Here is an 18,936-nt window from a genome sequence, read left to right on the forward strand (position 1 = left end):
TCTATGGTTGGTTGACATGGGATGTTTGGCCAACTAAATTGACTTGCGGAAAGTCATCATATGTAGGAAGTTTTGTTGGTAAGACTGAAACTCTCCGATTTTGATAGTATGCGATCAGTTTTTTAACTTGGAAAACTATGATAATCACTTATATGCAATGGGTGTATCTTGAATCTAGCGAAAAATAATTTTATCTAGACATAGTTATTATAAACTTTGTCGGTGCAGTAAAAGCAGTAGAAATGACAGTGAGCTCCAAGATAGAATCCGACATATACCACTAAGTGATGGTTATATCTCCTATGCACTTTGATAAGATTTAAACTCTTAGAGTTTGTGGCAAGAGAATGTGATCAAATAGGAAATGATTTTCTACATTGATCTATGGAGCAAACCTATTTAGAGTATTAAGCATAGATATTTAGTTCAAGATGAAAATCAATGTTCAATTCCATGCTATATATTAATTTAATGTATAAAATATTAAAATATATTGATATATAAATATTCAAATTATCAAGACTAATTTTGTGATATCAATTAATTGAAGGGGACAAATACCACATTTATTAATTTAGTGAATAAATGCTAGTTGAGGGGCAAAGCTTATATATATAAATAAATATATATATATGTAAAACCACACAGAGTCTCAATTTGCAATCCTCGCACAAGGGTTTTGGCTTTTAGTTCTCGTATTCACTTCACAGACCTTGTTCGTTCTTCTACCTGCACACAGGGAAATGGGGAGATCGGCGACGACAAAGGATGCGCAGGCTCTTTTTCATTCTCTCCGCTCTGCCTACGCCGCCACTCCCAATAATCTCAAGGTCTATCTCCAATTCTCCCTCTTCCTTCCTATAATATATATGCAGATGCATCTTGTATGTGGATAACTTTCAGAAATTCTGGTGAATTTTCGATAAATTTGTAAGGAAGATACTTCATTGCCTTGCAGATCATCGATCTCTACATTGTATTCGCGGTTGTTACTGCTGTAATTCAGGTTGGTTGAACATTTAATTGAATATATTGATCTTTGGTCTTTTATTATTAATTTAAACCGATCTGAAATAATTTCCATGGTTGAGCGATAAGGTTTCTATGGTTTGAATATGTATCTATTATTTGAGAGTCCAGCACCTTAGTTTCATGTGGGCTAAGGTAAAGGGGAAATTGTGCTCAGATATTTTAGGAGTTTGTTAGTGTGGTAGTGGTTTGTTGTGTAAAAGTGGAAAGTTCGTAGGATTTTCTTACTTCTGTTCTTGTTGGTAATTTGGGTCAGAAATCAGATGTTTCAGCTAAGGAAAGACATTTGTCATGTTTTCTATGATTTTTTCAGTTAAGAGCGAGATCAAAGGCTTTCTTCCTGGTGCAGGCGCAGATTTGATGTTGGGATGGGCATAAGGTAATGTGGGTATGTTGGATATGTTGGTTGGATCCAAGTAAGTTGGCTGAATCAGGAGAAAAGCATGGGGGGTAGTGATCCATGTAGAGAGGCAGTACACTGGTAGCAGTGTGCAAACCCATTGGTTTCAGCTTGTAGGGTGGTGGAAATCTGTTTATGGCCAAATAGTGAGATGAGCTCTGGCAAGATTCTATCTTTCGGTGCCTCATAGAATCAGAATCATTTCTAGTCCTTCTTTCTGGTGCTCCTTTAACATGAGCACAATCCTAAATGCAAGCGCAGATTAACACTCTTAAGTAGATTTGACCGCACTTATTCCTATTTAGGGACATTGGGACTCCACTCGTTGAATCCAGTTAAAAGTTTATAGGCATATGTCCTTGGGATACTCAAACCAGTTGTCTCTTGGAACCTGCAGAGATGAAATTCTCACTGCTTAATGATCTGTGCGTTAGATCGCCATGTGCTGCATGTACAGCACAAACTCAAGGAATCTATCCAAGCATAATGGAGTAACCGGATGCCCTAAACTGACTGGCTGAAGATCATGAACGTCGAGCTAATAAGTAAAAAAAAAAGCAACTGTAATATTGGAGTCATGAGAACTGCCCTGCCCTTTACACAGACACAAAGAAAAGGGGGATCTTTTGTTTATTTTCTCTGTTGGCATACCTTGATAAGTAAAATACTTACAGTCATATGCACAAGCTGGTATTTGTTGAGAAGCAAATATCAATTTCTTTAATATGATTATGAAATTGAAGATAATCTACAGGATACAAGTACAGTGATGGGTTTCACTGTAAGATTTGATTTGGTAAATTAGTTTATTTGTTTGGAATTATTCATAATAGTATCAATCTTAATTGATCTAGAATGACGTAATAAAATGACTTGCTCAGTTCCTTTCTGTGGCTGAGTGCCCTAGATGCAAAAATACCATCATATTTTTTATTTCAAAGCTCTTGTAATGTCGCCCATCTTTTCAGTGGTCTAGGTATGTTCTTTGTTTAAAACCATTTAGCAGTCTATTGAATTAACTCAGACATATCACATTGAATCCATAAACAGTGTGCTGTGATCTTGTAGATGTATCAAAGCAGCTAGCTTTTTGACATGCATACAGTTCTTCAAAAATCTGCTTTTATGATTACCACGGGGAAACTGATTTTCTATTTGACATTTGTTGATATCAGGTAGTTTACATGGCCATTGTTGGATCATTCCCTTTCAACTCCTTTCTTTCAGGGGTTCTTTCATGTGTGGGAACTGCTGTCCTTGCTGGTAAGTTGATTGCATGATTACTTTCTTTATGGTGCCCATATATTTATTGGATCTACGGAATCTGAGACTATCCAACTATTGCTTTCTTTGGTTACAGTTAGTCTTCGGATTCAAGTAAACAAAGAAAACAAGGAATTCAAGGTAATGCTTCTCAGTTCTCAGAGAAAATTCTCTGCCACAAATAAATTTCAGTATCAATCTTCTCTTGTTTGACACAGAAATAGGAAGGATTATAAGCTTGAAATCGCTGATCTGCTTTTCTAATTACTTGCTCATTTATCAAGTCAACTGTTGGAGTTTGCACTTTCTGGAAGTGTTGAACCAAAAAACTTCGCTGTTACGATAGCTCTACATCTGTAATTTGTTAGGCTTCATCTAACTATTGAGCATGAAACCCTCGAACTTCCGGCTTTTTCTTTGACAAGATCAACATGTAATCATTTTCCCAGTAGTCTTAGTTACAGATTGGGTAAAGTCTGATCAGCGTGGCAACTGTATTGGTTAATACTACAGAAGGAAATGTGGATACAAGCAATAAAGTAATATTATCACATTGAATCTTCCCAGCTTTTTTGAGTTCAATCTTGCTTGGTCGCTTGTATCACTTAATCTTTTCCCACTATTTGCAGGATTTACCTCCAGAGCGTGCTTTTGCTGATTTTGTTCTCTGCAATTTGGTACTTCATTTGGTTATCATGAACTTCCTGGGATAAGTTGATGTTCTGCCGAAGGAACAAGCTCTCCAGATTCTGATTACACTCTCTCTGATGCAATCAGACAGTGTGATAACATTTTTTATGCACTTAATTTAAACTTCCATCTGTTATTGAGGTCGAATACAAGAAGGAAATATAAAAAACAGCATTGCCCATCACTGATATAGACTTCAATGTATTAGTTTGACAACATATATTCCTGAAACCTGAATCCTGCTATATAGTGTAATCTTTTGTCTTTTGTGGTAAGACGTCATAATAGATGGCCGAAGTTCTCATTACATACGTTGACCAACTTTTTTGCTGAATAACTATTATAATTTATTTGTGCCTGCCTATGAAATCTAGTATGGTTCTGAAGATTTTAAATAAGTAGGAACAAGTTAGGCTATTTTACCAGAGTTCTGCATTTGAACGTCTTAATTTTGATAACTTGAGCAAAGATTGATAGATTTGGTATTCTTAATGAAAGGGAAGTTGAGCTTTCAAAAAAAAAAAAAATGAAAGGGAAGTTGATGACAGTGTGTTCAATTTATCATGAAGATACGTACTGCTTGTTCTTTTATTAAAGATAAACCTGTTTTTCGTCCTGCTGCGTTTTATTGACTTCCAACTTCAAACAAGAGAAAGTGATGATCGGGATTAAACTGCTTGATACTATGCTAGTGTCTTTCGTGTTGTATATTGTTATTACTAGTGAATAACCAAGTAAGAAGGATTTAAGATCATAAGATAACTTCAACACGAAGATCGGTTCACTTGATTTGCGACCAACTTTCTTTATAGTGAAGTCACTGATACGGTGTTCATTAGTTTCCTACATAAATATGAGGCGCGTTCTGTATGTTATGCATGAAGAAAGGAGGCAACAACTCAACATGTGTTGAGGTCGGGACATTCCAATTGTTTGGGGCTCAATATTTTATTATGGAGATGTTGGATTTGAAATTTATTGGCAACATGTGTGAGTGGGTGCGTGTGGGTTAAAAAGATAAAAGAAAAACTCTACAGGTGCTGATAGTTTATTGATCATAGTGTAAGAAATATTGAACAGAAAATATTGCGATATGGAAAAACCTTTGTCCTGAAGTAAAATTGTGGTATGATTGTAGTGCAATTGTGTTAGAACAATTTTATTTTTCAAGGTTATTAATACAACAATTTTTAACACGTGCATTTATGGTAGAGAGTTAAAACACAAACTATTATCACTAAGAAGCTTTAAGTATAACAGTAGCGAGAGAATGAATGATAGGAGAAAGAGAGTTAAGAAAACTGTGCATGTAAAATGGAAGAACTGAGGTCTATTTATAGAGAGGCTTGCCTTGGTTTCTTGAAGTTTCAATGCAGGATACTCTTAACTAATATCAGATAAAAAACGGCTAGTTAAGAGGATTTTTCTCAATTATAAAGACTCGGTCAAAAGTAAAAAATATAGGAACTTTTGACATGTTTTTCTCCAAAAAGATCTAAACCCGCATGGCCTGACCTAGATCAGGAAGGATGGGCACTCGCCTGTATGGGTTTTCTTCCAAATCCACTTATCTACACTTTTCAATCCAAATGTAAAGGTCTTGAATAATAAAAGCAAGTTTAACGTCTCTTATGAAAGCAATATGTTATACAATAAAAAGTATTTTCTAGTAGTTATTCTTTACAATCCCTCATGAATGGCTAAACGGTTCGTAGAATACGATTTTCTGAGTGAAGGCAGGAATTTAATTAGCATTAATTCGATTGATTAATGCATAGAGAGGTGAGGCAACAATCCAGTCAACGAAAGTGAAATAAAAACCTTAAATTTTCGATAGCTCAAATTGAGACTCCCACAACACATTATTATTTCGCGATAAAATCCAAGTGCTATTAATGGTCCTGCACTAGTACCGTGAGTTTTGATGAGTACTCTAAAAAAAATTCTTTTTCTTGCATAGTGACCAGCCACCTTCACACTCATTTAGATAACTTCATCAAGTCCATATTATTATAGACCACTCAACTACTAAACTATGAAGCTATCTCTCTAATTCATACTTCGTCAAGATAATCCATCAAATCTTTGTTAGGACCACGTACTCAAAAGTATAGTGCTGTGAAATTATTATATGTTTATTACCATATTTCATCAGTCCAAGGTTTGGGTCCTATTGCACTTGAAATCTAAAGATTAATTCTCCTGGTTAGTCCTTTTGTGAGGGGATCTACCAGCTTCCTCTTGAACCTCACATAACCAAAGAAAATAATTTCATTGTTCAAGAGCTCTTTGACTGAATCATGGATGCGAATATGTCTCCTTTTGCAATAGTATACATAATTTTTGACAATTTCAATAGCAGCCTAAGAATGACAGTGCAAGAAGATTGGTACAGATGACCCACACAACGGCACATCTGCCACCAAATATCTCAACCACTCAGCTTATTAGCTTGGTGGGGAAGCTATTCCTAAAAATTTATGAAACATATTTGTATTGCTCAGTCTACCATAAAATCTGGGGGAAATTTACAATGCAAGCACAGACCCATAGTACCTTTTGAGTATCTTAACAAGCGACAAAGTGCATTCTAATATTAAAATTATGAGTATGTAACGATTTTGACTACTCACAACATATGTTATGTAAGGTCTAATGTTAGTTCTTGATCACAAGATTTCGTATCTTTGTTCAAAATATGTAGAGCCAAGTTTTCATTTATGATTGAAGTTCCTTTTTCTTTAGAGTCGCACACAATAGATACAATAGAAGCAACCATTTATTATATTTAAAAGCATCATGAAACTTTATTCGTCACATTCTAAAGGTATATATGAGCTTCATTTAATCACAAGGCTTCTGACAGTAACAACGACGGCGAAAACCTTCACAATCGCCATCCGTGAAACCTTCGCTTATACAAACAAACTTGCAGTTGCTTTTAACCAGACAAGGACCTTTGAAAGTGGAACTTGGTGACTCACAAGTCCTCCCCATGGCCTCCTCTGCAAAATCACAAATTAACATAAACACACAAACCCCATTAGTTCACAAGAAAAGCTTGAATAAGGAGAAAACAAGGGTGAAGAGAAAATTACGTGAGGCCAAAGCAAACACCAAGAGCAGCAGCAATGCAGACAAGTACTTAGCTTTCATGCTTGTCCGATCTTTCTTGTTCTTGAAGTTTTAGTGTTGGCTAGTGAGTGCCCCTATTTATACTAAATATGAATCGAAAGAGAGGAAGGGATATGTATAAGTTAAATGCTGTTTATGGATCATAATGGATATCCAAAATCATGAAATGAAAATGCAAAGTAAAGGGAATTTGCTAGTATCTACTTTTTTGCAATAACCATTCAATTGTTTGATATGCAACAATTTTTTCTAAATAATCATACTAAGGGTGGTAAATATGCGATTTGGTACGACTTCAGGTTAAATTATTCCAATCGAAAATCGGTTGAATTAAGATGGATTTAAAATAGGTTGGATTGAAAATGAATAGTGTCAAGTCGACAATAATCATTTTTATTATATTTAATCTTTGAAGATTTCATAATATATATTACATAATAAAAAGAAGGACAATCTTTGGTATTAAGAACGTATTTGTTGCTGATAATGTAATATGATTAAATTTGTACAGTTCATTTTTTATGGACTAGTAACCCTTTGTGATAAAGTTTCATTTGCTAAATTATAAAATGAAAAGCTCTCTGAGGTATATCACAAAATACTGCATTTTCAAAGTAAATCATGGAATCAATGGTTGCTTATTTTCCCCATACTTGTTGGTAGAATTGAATTGTAGTATGTTAATTATAATTATTATTTGGTATTGATATTTATAGGATAAGTATTATATTCGATCCTTTAAATTTGTATTTAAAATTATTTTATTCTCTCAAATTTATTTCTTGACATCAATATCTATAAATTTTAGTTGTAGTTGTATATTGGTCCATCCGACTATTTTTTGATGAAATTGTGGCTGGAATTTGACTTTTTGAAGAGTAAAATTGTAAATTTAGATTTACTTTTCTTCCTTTAACCCCTTAAGTTTGTAAAATTATTAAATTAATATTTTTTTAGACAAGAAAAATACTATAGCTTCCTGACCAAAATGCTAGATGTTGGTCCTTATTTATTGTGTGAAAATTATAATGAGAAAATTTCATCTTTTCAGAATCAGCTCGCCAGTAAAGATATTTCAATTACGTATTCATATAACGATAGTTAAAATTGAAACACACGTGCCTCAAGCAACATCAGTAATAATTTATATATTTTTTTAGTATGTACATTTTAAAATTTATTAATAATTACATTAATTAAATATTTAAATTTATAATTATTTATTACTTAATAATTATAATAAATAATAAAAAAATAAAAAAAATAGAAATGGCAAATGAGACTTTGAAGTCTCATACTCTCATTTGACTTCTTCACAAAATTTTCAAAAATAAAAAAATAATTGCAAATTGTTGATACCGTCGATGACTTGCATTAGTTTTATTAATAATTTTAATATTATATTAATTTTATTATTTTTAAATTATTTAAATAAATAAGCCTGTGAACTACATCTTCGGTGCTAACGTTACCGCTAATACCTCTCTCTTTGACAAACCCAGTCTGATTAGGTGAGTTAGATTTTTATTTTTAAAATAATTATTGTTCCGCTCTGGTGCTCTATACGATAAATTGATTTAAAATTACAACGATTTTTAATTTAAAAAGAGTAGCACTACAAACTTTGACAAATACTGAATAAAAAAAAAATTACAATTCTTTTTATAAAATACAAAAAATACAGATTTTGCAAAATTTTGAAATGCTTTAAATGGTTTTCCAAATTGATTGAATGGAATGAAATGAGAGGAGTTTATTTATAAAAAGTTGATCAATTGAAAAAGATATTTGTCAAATCTTATGACTTTTGATTCAAATGAACGCATTATTTCACCAAAAGGACATATCATTCATCATAATAGACAAATTATTTCAACAAAAGGATGCACCAATTGGGTGATGATAGACACATATTCAATTGATTAAACATCATTTGATGATGATCAAGCACTATCAACCATCATCTATATGTCACAAGCTTGTCATATATTGCGTATATATCGAAACGAATTACTTGTTACGATTTAATCTGGTTGAAATAAATTTATTAATTAATTATTTTTTAATTTATAATTCACTATTTTTGAGCCATTTAAAATGATAGAAAAATAAATTACTTTATTTTTTAAAACACAGAACATAAATTATCATTCATTTATCATATAAAATAATTTATTCGTTTGTAATGTCATATTGATAAATTGCATTAAATCCGTTGCAGTAGAGTTCCTTGACATCGGCTTACCAAAACAAGAACTCCTCCACTCTCTTCATCAATCACTCAAACACAAACATTGACAGCTCTAGAAACTGAAGAATATGAATTGTCATGAAGCTTATCTTCTCTCTTCTGCTCCCAATCTCACTGTTTTCCTTATAATAATTGTTCTCTTAGTAGTACTCTTTCCATACTCTTCGGCTTCTTCCCTGGACTCCTTCATGTACGTGGGCTGTTCTCAGATCAAATACAGTCCCGGCAGCCCCTACGAGTCCAACGTCAACTCCATTCTTGCTTCACTAGTCAACTCAGCCTCTATCTCCAGCTTCAACAGCTTTAAGATTTCCCTCCCCGGCTCCACGCAGGCCGACGTCGTTTACGGCCTCTACCAGTGCCGCGGCGACCTCACCAACCCCGAATGCCACCACTGCGTCGCCAGTGCAGTAACTCGACTGAGCACCTTCTGCGTCGGCACGTCCGGCGGCGCCTTGCAGTTGGAGGGGTGCTTTGTTAAGTACGATAATACACCATTCTTGGGCGCTCAAGACAAGATTGTGGTATCAAAAAAATGCGGGCCGGGGATTGGGTATGACTCCGACATGTTGACTCGGAGAGATGCTGTGCTGGCGTATCTAACGGGTGGTGGACAGTATTTTCTGGAAGGTCGGTCGGAGAAAGTCCAGGGCATGGTTCAGTGCATACAGGATTTGAGTATGAACGAGTGCCAGGATTGTTTATCGGAGGCTATTCAACGGCTGAAAAGTGAATGTGGATCGTCACCTTGGGGGGACATGTTCTTGGGCAAATGTTACGCGCGGTACTCGGGGAATGGCTATCCGTTCAAAAGCGGTGAGCAGCTCCATCACCGGAGATGGTGGTTCACTGTTTGTGCCTTTACGTTGTCTTTAATCTTTGTACTAATATTATTTTAGGAGTTAAATGCAATTTACCTCTCTGCGATATAAAAAATTTGCAAAATAATTCTTATAAAAAAATATAGAAATTACCCTCTATATTTTAAAAAATAAAATAAATTATCCCTTATCAATAGTTTAGACGGGGTTTTTTTATTTGATTTTCCAAAAGACGAGGGTATTTTGCTATTTTTTCATATAATTTTTTTTTTGTTTTTTTTTTCTCGTATCACATACGGTAAATTGTATTTTATCCATTATTTTAGGTATATTATGACAATTAAGTTAGTTGATCTCGATCTTGTTAAATGTGGAAATTAAATACGTAGAACTACATTAAATTAAAAATATTAGTTTGATCATTTAAATGTAAGCCTTGTTTGTTGTTGGTTTTAGGCTTGAATTTTGCTTGTCTCACAATTCGTTAATCACACATTTTTCTGGTATAAAATACAGCACCAGCTTGCTACTTCTGAATGTATTCAAGTATAAAGTGGTAACGAAATTCATAGAGTCAAATTTCAAAAGAAAAGGAAAAGGAAAAAAGCAAAAGAACGTCCATCTTTTTAGCTTTTCCTTGGCGACTGTAAAAGAATTATAAGGTAAAATTGGAGCCAATTTTCAAGATTCTCAGGCGCCACTTATGCGTATTGGATTCTTTCTATTATATATAAATTCATCAAAATATACGTAATTAATAAAATATGGTGGGTTTTTGCTAAGTATAATAAAATAAGGTAGAATTAGGTATATAATAAAATTATAAATATCCTAACATATACCTTATTGTGAAAACTCACTGTAGGAAGAGATTTTTGTTAGGGTATTTATAAGATGTATATAATTTTTTAAATAATAAAAAAATATTTATAATTAAAATAAATTTTAGGAGATTTCATTGTAATTTATCTAAATATTAAATTAAATAATAATGTTGCTTCTTGTACACATAGTGGGTTTTTGCTAAATATAATAAAATATATAATATGAATTGCAATGGGAAATTCGAACTGCAAACTTAAGGGGAAATGAGTGGATATGATCTAAGAGTTGCTCTTTCCTTAATTAGGTTAAGAACCGTCACACGAAATATGACTTTTAAAAACTTAAGACCTCGTAAAGTTATTTATCATGTAATTCTTTAATAATGTACAATTTTTAATCAATAAATAATTGAACAATTTGTCATATAAATATATAAATCATGTTAAGTATGTTTTTCAACATGTTGATAAGTAATAATATTTTATTGAAATGTTTAAATTCGATTTTTGTTAAATATATTGACTTAATATTTTGGGTAAAATGCAAACACCTCCAACATATAGGATCATTTGCACTTTATGCCCCAATCTTTTTTTTTACACTTCTCCACCCAACTTTTTGATTTTATTGCACATTGTATTTTTGAGAAAATAATGATGGAATATTTTATCCGCGTGTATACATGCGTCTAATTAAGGTCGATTTTGGATTCAATAATGATTGAAAAAGTTATACGCAGACAGCCTCCAACGTATGGGATCATTTGCACCTTGCCCCCAATCTTTTTACAAAACAAAAAAAAATAGAAAAAATATGGAGAAAAGTTCTGAAAAATGAAGAAAGAAATTTTCAGAAAATGTAATGTTTAATGTGCAGATAAACCACCTCCATGTCAAGCCAAATGTAATGTTGGCACGGATTGAGATACACATATATACTTGATAGTGGCGCCAACAGAAATGCACAATTTTTTTCCCTTTATTTTTTTGGTTTATTTTTTTGTCTTTTGTATAATGTAATAATGTATTTGGTTTTATCTTGAAGTTACATTTTTTTGTGATTTTTTTCATTTGAGTTGTTAAAGTGCAATTTCTTCATTTGTGTCGGTGAGTTTTTCTTATTTTTTCATCTGCGTTCTTTCAATCTTTGTAATATTATGTTGATTTTGTATTTGTGTTTAAGTTTTTGTTTGTGAAATAAAATTTAAAGGTTACTTGTTCGGTTTAGGAGTTTCACACACCTGATATTGCAGAAAGTTCATGATTTTTTTGTTATGTGAAATTATTTATTTGTGAATTATGCATTGAATTTTTTTCTCTACTTTTCGGATTTTTTTTCCATTTATTTATTCCTTTTTATTAAAAAGTTAGGAGGGCAAAGTGCAAATAATTCCATACGTTGGGTGGTTGTCTGCATTTAGCCTTTATAATTTTACCGAATCTAAAATCGTCCTTAGGCGCTTGTACACATGCGAACGGAATATTTCATCATTATTCCCAAAATTACAAAGTGCAACAAAATCAAAGGACAAATTTAGTAATTTTGAAAGTTACCGGACTAAAACTAAAACAGACAAATTTACACGACTAAAATTAATAGCAGACAAACTTAAAGGACTAAACAAATAATTTTTTCTTATATATTTGACGAAAAACAGCATGTGCTTAGCACATGACAATTAGAGTCTTTACACTTTTAATCTCATACGTTACAGGATTATCACTTTTGGTCCTATATATAACTTTAAAAAAATAGTACTTTTGGTCCCAAGTGCTTAATGGCCACGTGGCCTTTGCCTTTAAACATCTAAAAGAGAAGTGTTATGGGACCAAAATTGCTACTTTTTAAAAGTTAAGGAACCAAAATTTGAAAATTCCATAATTAATGGATCAAAAGTAAAAAGACCATAAAAATACAATTTCCAGGGGGAAAATGAAGAAGCCTTTAATACATATATATATATATATATAAATGTATATATGTAGGGGGAAAATGAAGAAGGCACTGGCATTATATATCCGCCTGCAAATGACTTTGCTTTGGATGCTTTATTAGCTTTACTTTAGTGCACTAGTCTCCTTCAAACCAAAACAAAACTTGTAACGTACATTGGGATAGGAATATTGTTATTGTTCATTCATGAAATAGGTGAAGAACATATATAGATGACAGATCCCACACCACTTTCTCATCTTCTACTGTTGCTTGCTTTTGTATAATTAAAGTGCTCCTTTTCCTGTTTCCTAGAGATGGGTGTCCCTTTTATGCCACATTGCTCCAAAAGTTTACAATCCTTAATTCTACTTCATTACAATATAGTACGTCCATTGGCGTTGTTCATAAATATAGTCCACCAGCTTTTTTAGTAAGATAAGATTAGTGTTTGTGCCACGCTCAAATGTACGTGCATAATAATGAAAAAAATCAAAATTAATTATATAAGTACAACATATTTTAATTACACTATTCAGGAAGATAAAAAAAATAAAGCAATTATAATAAGTACCCCTGGTGTGCGCCCTCGATTTGCCCTGCTTGCACCCAACCCTTGCCCTCGCCCCGCTTATTGACCCTTATCACATCTCGGTCACGCCCAACCCCTTCTTCGACTTTGCTTGCTCTCCCGCCACCCAATTATCATTCCCCTCCGCCTTCGCCTGTCATCTACATATTATATATATATATATATATATATAATTTGATGTGTATAAAAATAAGTTAGTTAATAAAGGTCTAAATGGTCCAAAAAAAAAAGAAAAAATGAAAGGCCCATGCCATCCAACCCATAATGCTCCCAAGAGGCCAATGATATCCTAGTTGAAAAATACAAGGAACAAGACAACGAGGACCTACTCTACCCAAACCCTTTATCAAAATAAGCCCTGCCCCCAAGCAGACATCCTCTTCAGAATAGAAGCCATACCCTCCAAGTGGGCATCCTCCTCAAAAATAAGTCTTGCCCTAAGGCAGGCATTCTTCTCATAATAAAGTCATGTCTTCCACATAGGCGCAGAGGAACACCTCCATTGAGGCACGCCCCAACCTATAATGGAGTAGGTACAAAAGGCACCCGTTACACCTTCCTCTGGAGGCACCTTCATAAAAAGCCTTGAGAACACGAAGTAAGCTCTTCTTTTTCTATACATGCTTATGCTACTAACATTCTTTACAGGAATCTAAAAAAAATCTCTTTTCGTGCCTCATTTCTAAAGACGTCTAGTATAATAAGTGTCAAAACTTTCACTTATTAGAGTGATGGGGTTACTGATTTGCATATAAATAAACTGGCACAAAAAGGTCCAAACGGCCACCTCGAACCATATCAGCTCAAGGAGTCCCACGTGAGCAAAAAGAGACTCCCTCCCTCAGTAAAGAAGGCTCCCATTAAAGCACTTCTAGTTGCAGATAAGGATGATTTTTATCCTTTATCCCAACCAACTTCCGCGAGAATCTAGAGAGGGGAATAGACCCCCAACAAACGAGGACATTTTCCTACAAATACAGGTTTGGTCCCTCCAAGCGGGGGACACCTCTCTTACTCTCTAAACTATGCTTAAGCTCTCTCTAACCATATTATCATGTGCTCTTGCACTTTTCACCAACTTTATTCACCATATCTTAATTTTTAATTAAATTTATTTATTTTTTTGCTTTATTTCATCTCGAATTCAATACTAACTTTGTCGTTGGGGTGCTAACATCTTTTTACAGGTCCCTCCTTCAGAATTGACATTTACTTCGGCTCAATTTGAGACAATAATCCACATCTATTAGACCGAGTTATTTATTAAAATATTGTAAAAGAAAATTGCAACTCCACCCAAAATGGATAAAGTTACAAAAATATGGGGAATCGTTAGTGCTACTAACAACTCCCCACTTTTTTTATTTTTTTAATTTTTTTTAAAAAATGTGCTCAAATCGTTTGTGCCCAAATCGTTAGTAGCACTACGATTTGGGCACACCGATTTTTTTTCCCTGTATTTTGTTAATCTATATTATGTTATACTTAATAATAATAATACATACCAATGAATTAATAGTTATTGTTTTTAATTTAAAATATTTCAATCTTTTTATAACTAAAAAAATATTAATAAAAAATATAAGCAGCATTATATACGAGTAGTCCACTCCATCTAAAACTTGGTTTAAATGTGCGTTTCTTTGGCGGCCTTGTCTTCTCCATGACCCGCCACCTGTTCTTCCTCTCGCGCTACGTGTCCTGCCATGCCACCCTCTCCTACCTTATTAAAACGCAATCATATGGGTCACAGCGCCTAAATTGCGTATTAATCTCTCACAAACACAAGGATAACCATAAAATTATGGCACTGGAATGGGTAATTCTGAGCTACGTCACTGCGGCTGAAGCCACGATGGTCCTGCTACTGACCCTGCCGCCAGGCCTGAATCCTCTACGGAAAGGCGTCATCTCCGTCATCCGCAATCTGCTCAGGCCATTCCTCTCAGTGCTACCTTTCTGCCTGTTCTTGGTATTGGACATTTATTGGAAGTACGAAACTCGGCCAAGGTGCAACTCGCCGGATTCGTGCACCCCAACGGAGCTCGTGCGCCACCAAAAATCGGTTCTCAAATCCCAGCGAAACGCTCTGCTCATCGCCGCCGCAGTGATGTTCTATTGGTTGCTTTTCGCTGTGACGCGTTTGGCTGTAGAGGAGGAGCAGTTGACTGAGCGGGTTCAGCGGTTGAAGAACAGCGACTGACTCGATGAGAATTTTCTCATATATCAGAGAGAGAACTACGTGAAGTTGTTTAGATGATTCGATAGCTAATAAGAAACGGTTTTACTAAAAACATAGTTTGTATCTTACATACATTTGCAACTTTGGTTTATTTTTTTAATAAAATTGTTATAAACTAAGTTTCATCACTTTTTGTTGCATCAATTTACTTTAGGGATAATTACTATTTAGTATAATTATAAGTAAATATAGTTATGATTTAGAAAATTATATTTAATCATCTTTGAGCTTGTTTTTGTTTAATAGTTTCTTCATTAGTTAATATTTATCGAATTTTTTTATATTAATAAAATAATTAGCAAAAAAAATATATTTATCTCTAATCGATTTATTGCAGGTCAGATAAATCTTTTTATGAATAGATTATTCTTATATGTGTTTTATTAACGCATGTGATGAGGTATAAGTTTAGGCGGGAAAAAATTATTTAATTTATAATAAATCAATCAGTGAATATCAATTTTTTTGTTAATATCGATAAATTTTGTGAAATTTGATAATAAAAAAAATTATTTGTTCGATGGAAGCAAATTTTATGAGGGTTAGATGTAATTTGAAATAAAATCAGGTGTTGAACTTCCTTTGATGAACACATTTTTTGCTCTGTATAGCCATGCTATCCAAAGAAGGAATGATTTTACGACTTTCTTTGTTGAGGGAAATATGTGTGCGTCAAAAGCAGTGGAAGGCATTGAATACCAGATTTTGCTTCAAAACTCTGTGAAATTCCACGTTCTGATCCAAAAGTTGACCTTTTTGAAGATCCTCTATAGTGCCCTACAAATTTAAAATAAAATAAAGTTAAATTAATATCTTATAAATAATTTCATTAATATTGAGTAAACAAATTATTTCTCTCAATTATTAATACCTTCATATTTACTAGTATTCAGTTCGAATTTCACATCAATATGTCTCATGTAACAGCTTTTTACCATAACTTGCTTCAATTACTTTCTCTCTCTCGCTGACATTCTATGCTTATCTATGTCATTATCGTCCTTATCAATTTAAGACGAGTGATCCCACTATGTACAATTTTTCAATAATAGTTACATTTGCGTTTTTTCCATCTCCTCCAACAAGAGTGTCATGCTCCAAATCATTATCAATTTTGGGACCATTAATTACACATAATATTAATAAAACTTTGTTAGTAATCATTTATAAATGTATATTTTAAATAAATTAAAAAAATAGAAGGATCTCATAACTCTCAGCACAGATGTAAAATTTGTATAAAACTATACCCATTACCAAGAATCAATTTTTATGGTCTGGGCTATAAAAATTCATCATATTCTTTTTCTAAAATCCAGCAAAAAATAAAACAAAGAAATAAACCCAGAGAAAGAAAGAAAAAAATATTTGAGCTCATATAGCATGGAGTGATCTCACAACTTTTCTCTTCCTTGTCTTGAGTTTTCCCTGACTCTCTTTCTGTCTACGAGATTTCATCTTGCTCCTAATTCATAAATTAACACAATATTTATTATTCAGTAGATATAATATATTTACTATCTATTCAGTAAACACAATATCCCATACATAAAATAGGATCCGAACTCATGACCTCTAATATTATGAAACCTCAACTTCACCAGCTAAGTTAAACCCGGTAGACTTACAACAATGTGTTGTAAAGCAAGGAGTTGTTCCCAATGTGGTGGGTCTTTACCTTACAAAAGCTGAAGCTAGCTATAAGCCTACAATTATTTCTGTCTGAAATACCATCTCAAATAATTAACCAAAAAAAATCTGACTAATTTTCCAACAGTTAATGACAAATACTTTTTCCATGCTCTTTTCCAACAGGCTTTCGAATGCGTTTTTTTTTTTTTTTTTGACAAAAATTTCAAGCTCTTCATCTGCAGATAAAAATCCATTGAAAATTCCAATAATTTATCCTAATAGAGGACGCCCAAAAATCCGTCCCAATAAATATTTTTTTGCAGTGATTGTATGGATATAATTATAAAAAATTTTAGTAATTCACGAGTTAATTTCATGGTACGTACTCAATTCTATTTAAAATATTTAAAAATTTTATTTACTTTGTAGAAATTAGCAAGTGGCGGAATTTAGATTGATGTCTCATCTACATCATTAATTCATATTTGAATGCCACAATATTTTATTTGAAATCTGATAATAGTAATGCATGAGCTTCACCATTAATGACATGGCTTCCTACACACACAACGACGACGTATTCCTTCACAATGAGCGTTTGAAAAACCTTCATCTGTACAAACAAGCCTGCAGTTGGGATCAAGCATGCACAGACCCTTAGAGATATCGGTACTTGATGTTTCGCAAGTCCTGCCCATGCCCTCCTCTACAAAATCACCAGAAAAACTTGAATGAGAAAGGAGAGAGAACAACGAAAATCACAAGCTTATCGAAAAAATTACATTTTACATCCCACAAGTTTGTTTTTTTTGCGATTTTAATTTCATTATTTTTAATTCACCACACTACATCCCATAACTCCAAAAAAATTGTAATTTTAGTCCCCAGCCTTAATTCCATTAAATGTGTGACTGAAACATCACGTGCATGGCATGAGCTCTCTTAAGTCTTAAGTGGAGTAAAGATTGTTCCCATCAAAAACTGAACGGAATTTTTAAGGCTTGGGATTAAATTCGAAAATTTTTTGAAGTTATGGGATGTAATGTGGTGAGGTAAAAAATAATGGGATCAAAATCACAAAAACACTAATTTGTGAGGTGTAAAATGCAATTTTATCCGCTAACTTGATGATCAAATCTTGAATCAGGAATGAGAGGAGGGAGGAAGAATATTACGAGAGGTGAAAGCAAATACCGAGAGCAGCAGCAGCCAAAAGAGGTATTTAGTTTTCATAGTTCTATATCCAATCTTCTCTTGCACTGCTCCCCAGTGAACAGCTCTATTTATACTAATAACTCAACATGCATTCATTTTTGGCTGAAACCTCCCAGATTTATACGAGAATAGTTGTCGTGACACGTCCTCCTTACATGTATATAGTATATAATATTTTATATTTTAATATATAAAATAAATATAAAATCAACAAATCACATTTTTAAAGAAAAAAGTAATTTAAAGTATTATATTGATGCAATAAAAGAATTGGTGTAGTGGTGTTAAAGTAACGTGGAGTCACTTTTATAAAAAAAATAAAAAGAAGAAACAGGAAGTACACTTTATTTCTAAAATTATCTATGGGATATAATTGTCATATATAAAAATTGGTGCGACAGTGTCACAAATTGCCATTTGTGAGTGTAGAGGATATTTCTTTGTTATACTAGCTGTCGTGGCATGCCGTCCCTGCGTGCATATATAAATAATATTTTATATTTTAAAATATATTATGAATAAGAAAAAATATACAGAAACCAATACATCATATTTCTAAAGAAAGAAAAAAAGCAACAAAGAAAATCAACTTAGGGGTATTATTGGTATAACGATGAAACTCACGTTGCAGTGTCATAGCCGCCATTTGTGAGAGAAAAAAGTCTTTTCTTTTTATATAAAGTACAGATATAAATAAGAATAAAATATATAAATAAACAAATCACATTTCAAAAAAAAATCGACTTAAGGTATTATCAATATAACAAAAAAATTGTGTAATGGTATTAAAATGGTGTGGAGTCACTTCTGTAAAAAAAATAATAATAAGTGCAATTAATTTTTAAAATTATATAATTAAGGGTATAATTGTCATATTTAAAAATTAGTGCAACGGTGTCAACGATTGCT

The 18,936-nt window shown here is 33.1% G+C and overlaps 3 protein-coding genes and 1 long non-coding RNA gene across 5 annotated transcripts; 3 read left to right on the forward strand and 1 right to left on the reverse strand.

The window, feature by feature from the left end:
• Nucleotides 651-3,691, forward strand: LOC105156017 (dolichyl-diphosphooligosaccharide--protein glycosyltransferase subunit DAD1). Its single transcript, XM_011072034.2, has 5 exons — nucleotides 651-830; nucleotides 959-1,006; nucleotides 2,605-2,692; nucleotides 2,790-2,833; nucleotides 3,322-3,691. The coding sequence occupies exons 1-5, from the start codon at nucleotides 744-746 to the stop codon at nucleotides 3,403-3,405; spliced, it is 351 nt and encodes a 116-aa protein (XP_011070336.1). The 5' UTR covers nucleotides 651-743; the 3' UTR covers nucleotides 3,406-3,691.
• Nucleotides 8,752-9,705, forward strand: LOC105156294 (cysteine-rich repeat secretory protein 60-like). Its single transcript, XM_011072391.2, has one exon. The coding sequence runs from the start codon at nucleotides 8,837-8,839 to the stop codon at nucleotides 9,665-9,667; it is 831 nt and encodes a 276-aa protein (XP_011070693.1). The 5' UTR covers nucleotides 8,752-8,836; the 3' UTR covers nucleotides 9,668-9,705.
• Nucleotides 14,616-15,305, forward strand: LOC105156019. Its single transcript, XM_011072035.2, has one exon. It carries the CDS (start codon nucleotides 14,743-14,745, stop codon nucleotides 15,139-15,141), a length of 399 nt encoding a protein of 132 aa, XP_011070337.1. The 5' UTR covers nucleotides 14,616-14,742; the 3' UTR covers nucleotides 15,142-15,305.
• Nucleotides 16,524-18,094, reverse strand: LOC110011614. 2 transcript variants are annotated; one of them, XR_002286659.1, is made up of 3 exons: nucleotides 17,988-18,094; nucleotides 17,353-17,518; nucleotides 16,524-16,645 (listed from the first exon to the last, which is right to left on the reverse strand). It is a non-coding gene; the product is annotated as an uncharacterized LOC110011614 (long non-coding RNA). The 2 variants fall into 2 exon arrangements; XR_002286658.1 differs by lacking the exon at nucleotides 16,524-16,645 and having other exon boundaries at nucleotides 17,261-17,518.

Source organism: Sesamum indicum, linkage group LG2 (genome assembly GCF_000512975.1).
Source record: "Sesamum indicum cultivar Zhongzhi No. 13 linkage group LG2, S_indicum_v1.0, whole genome shotgun sequence".
NCBI lineage: Eukaryota > Viridiplantae > Streptophyta > Magnoliopsida > Lamiales > Pedaliaceae > Sesamum > Sesamum indicum.

What these genes read in the sequence shown, in the direction of transcription:
- LOC105156017 (XM_011072034.2), top strand. Translation starts at nt 744, where the DNA reads ATGGGGAGATCGGCGACGACAAAGGATGCGCAGGCTCTTTTTCATTCT. An exon ending in CCACTCCCAATAATCTCAAG is followed by an intron (nt 831 to 958) that starts GTCTATCTCCAA and finishes ATTGCCTTGCAG; the next exon opens with ATCATCGATCTCTACATTGT. An exon ending in GGGAACTGCTGTCCTTGCTG is followed by an intron (nt 2,693 to 2,789) that starts GTAAGTTGATTG and finishes CTTTGGTTACAG; the next exon opens with TTAGTCTTCGGATTCAAGTA.
- LOC105156294 (XM_011072391.2), top strand. Translation starts at nt 8,837, where the DNA reads ATGAATTGTCATGAAGCTTATCTTCTCTCTTCTGCTCCCAATCTCACT.
- LOC105156019 (XM_011072035.2), top strand. Translation starts at nt 14,743, where the DNA reads ATGGCACTGGAATGGGTAATTCTGAGCTACGTCACTGCGGCTGAAGCC.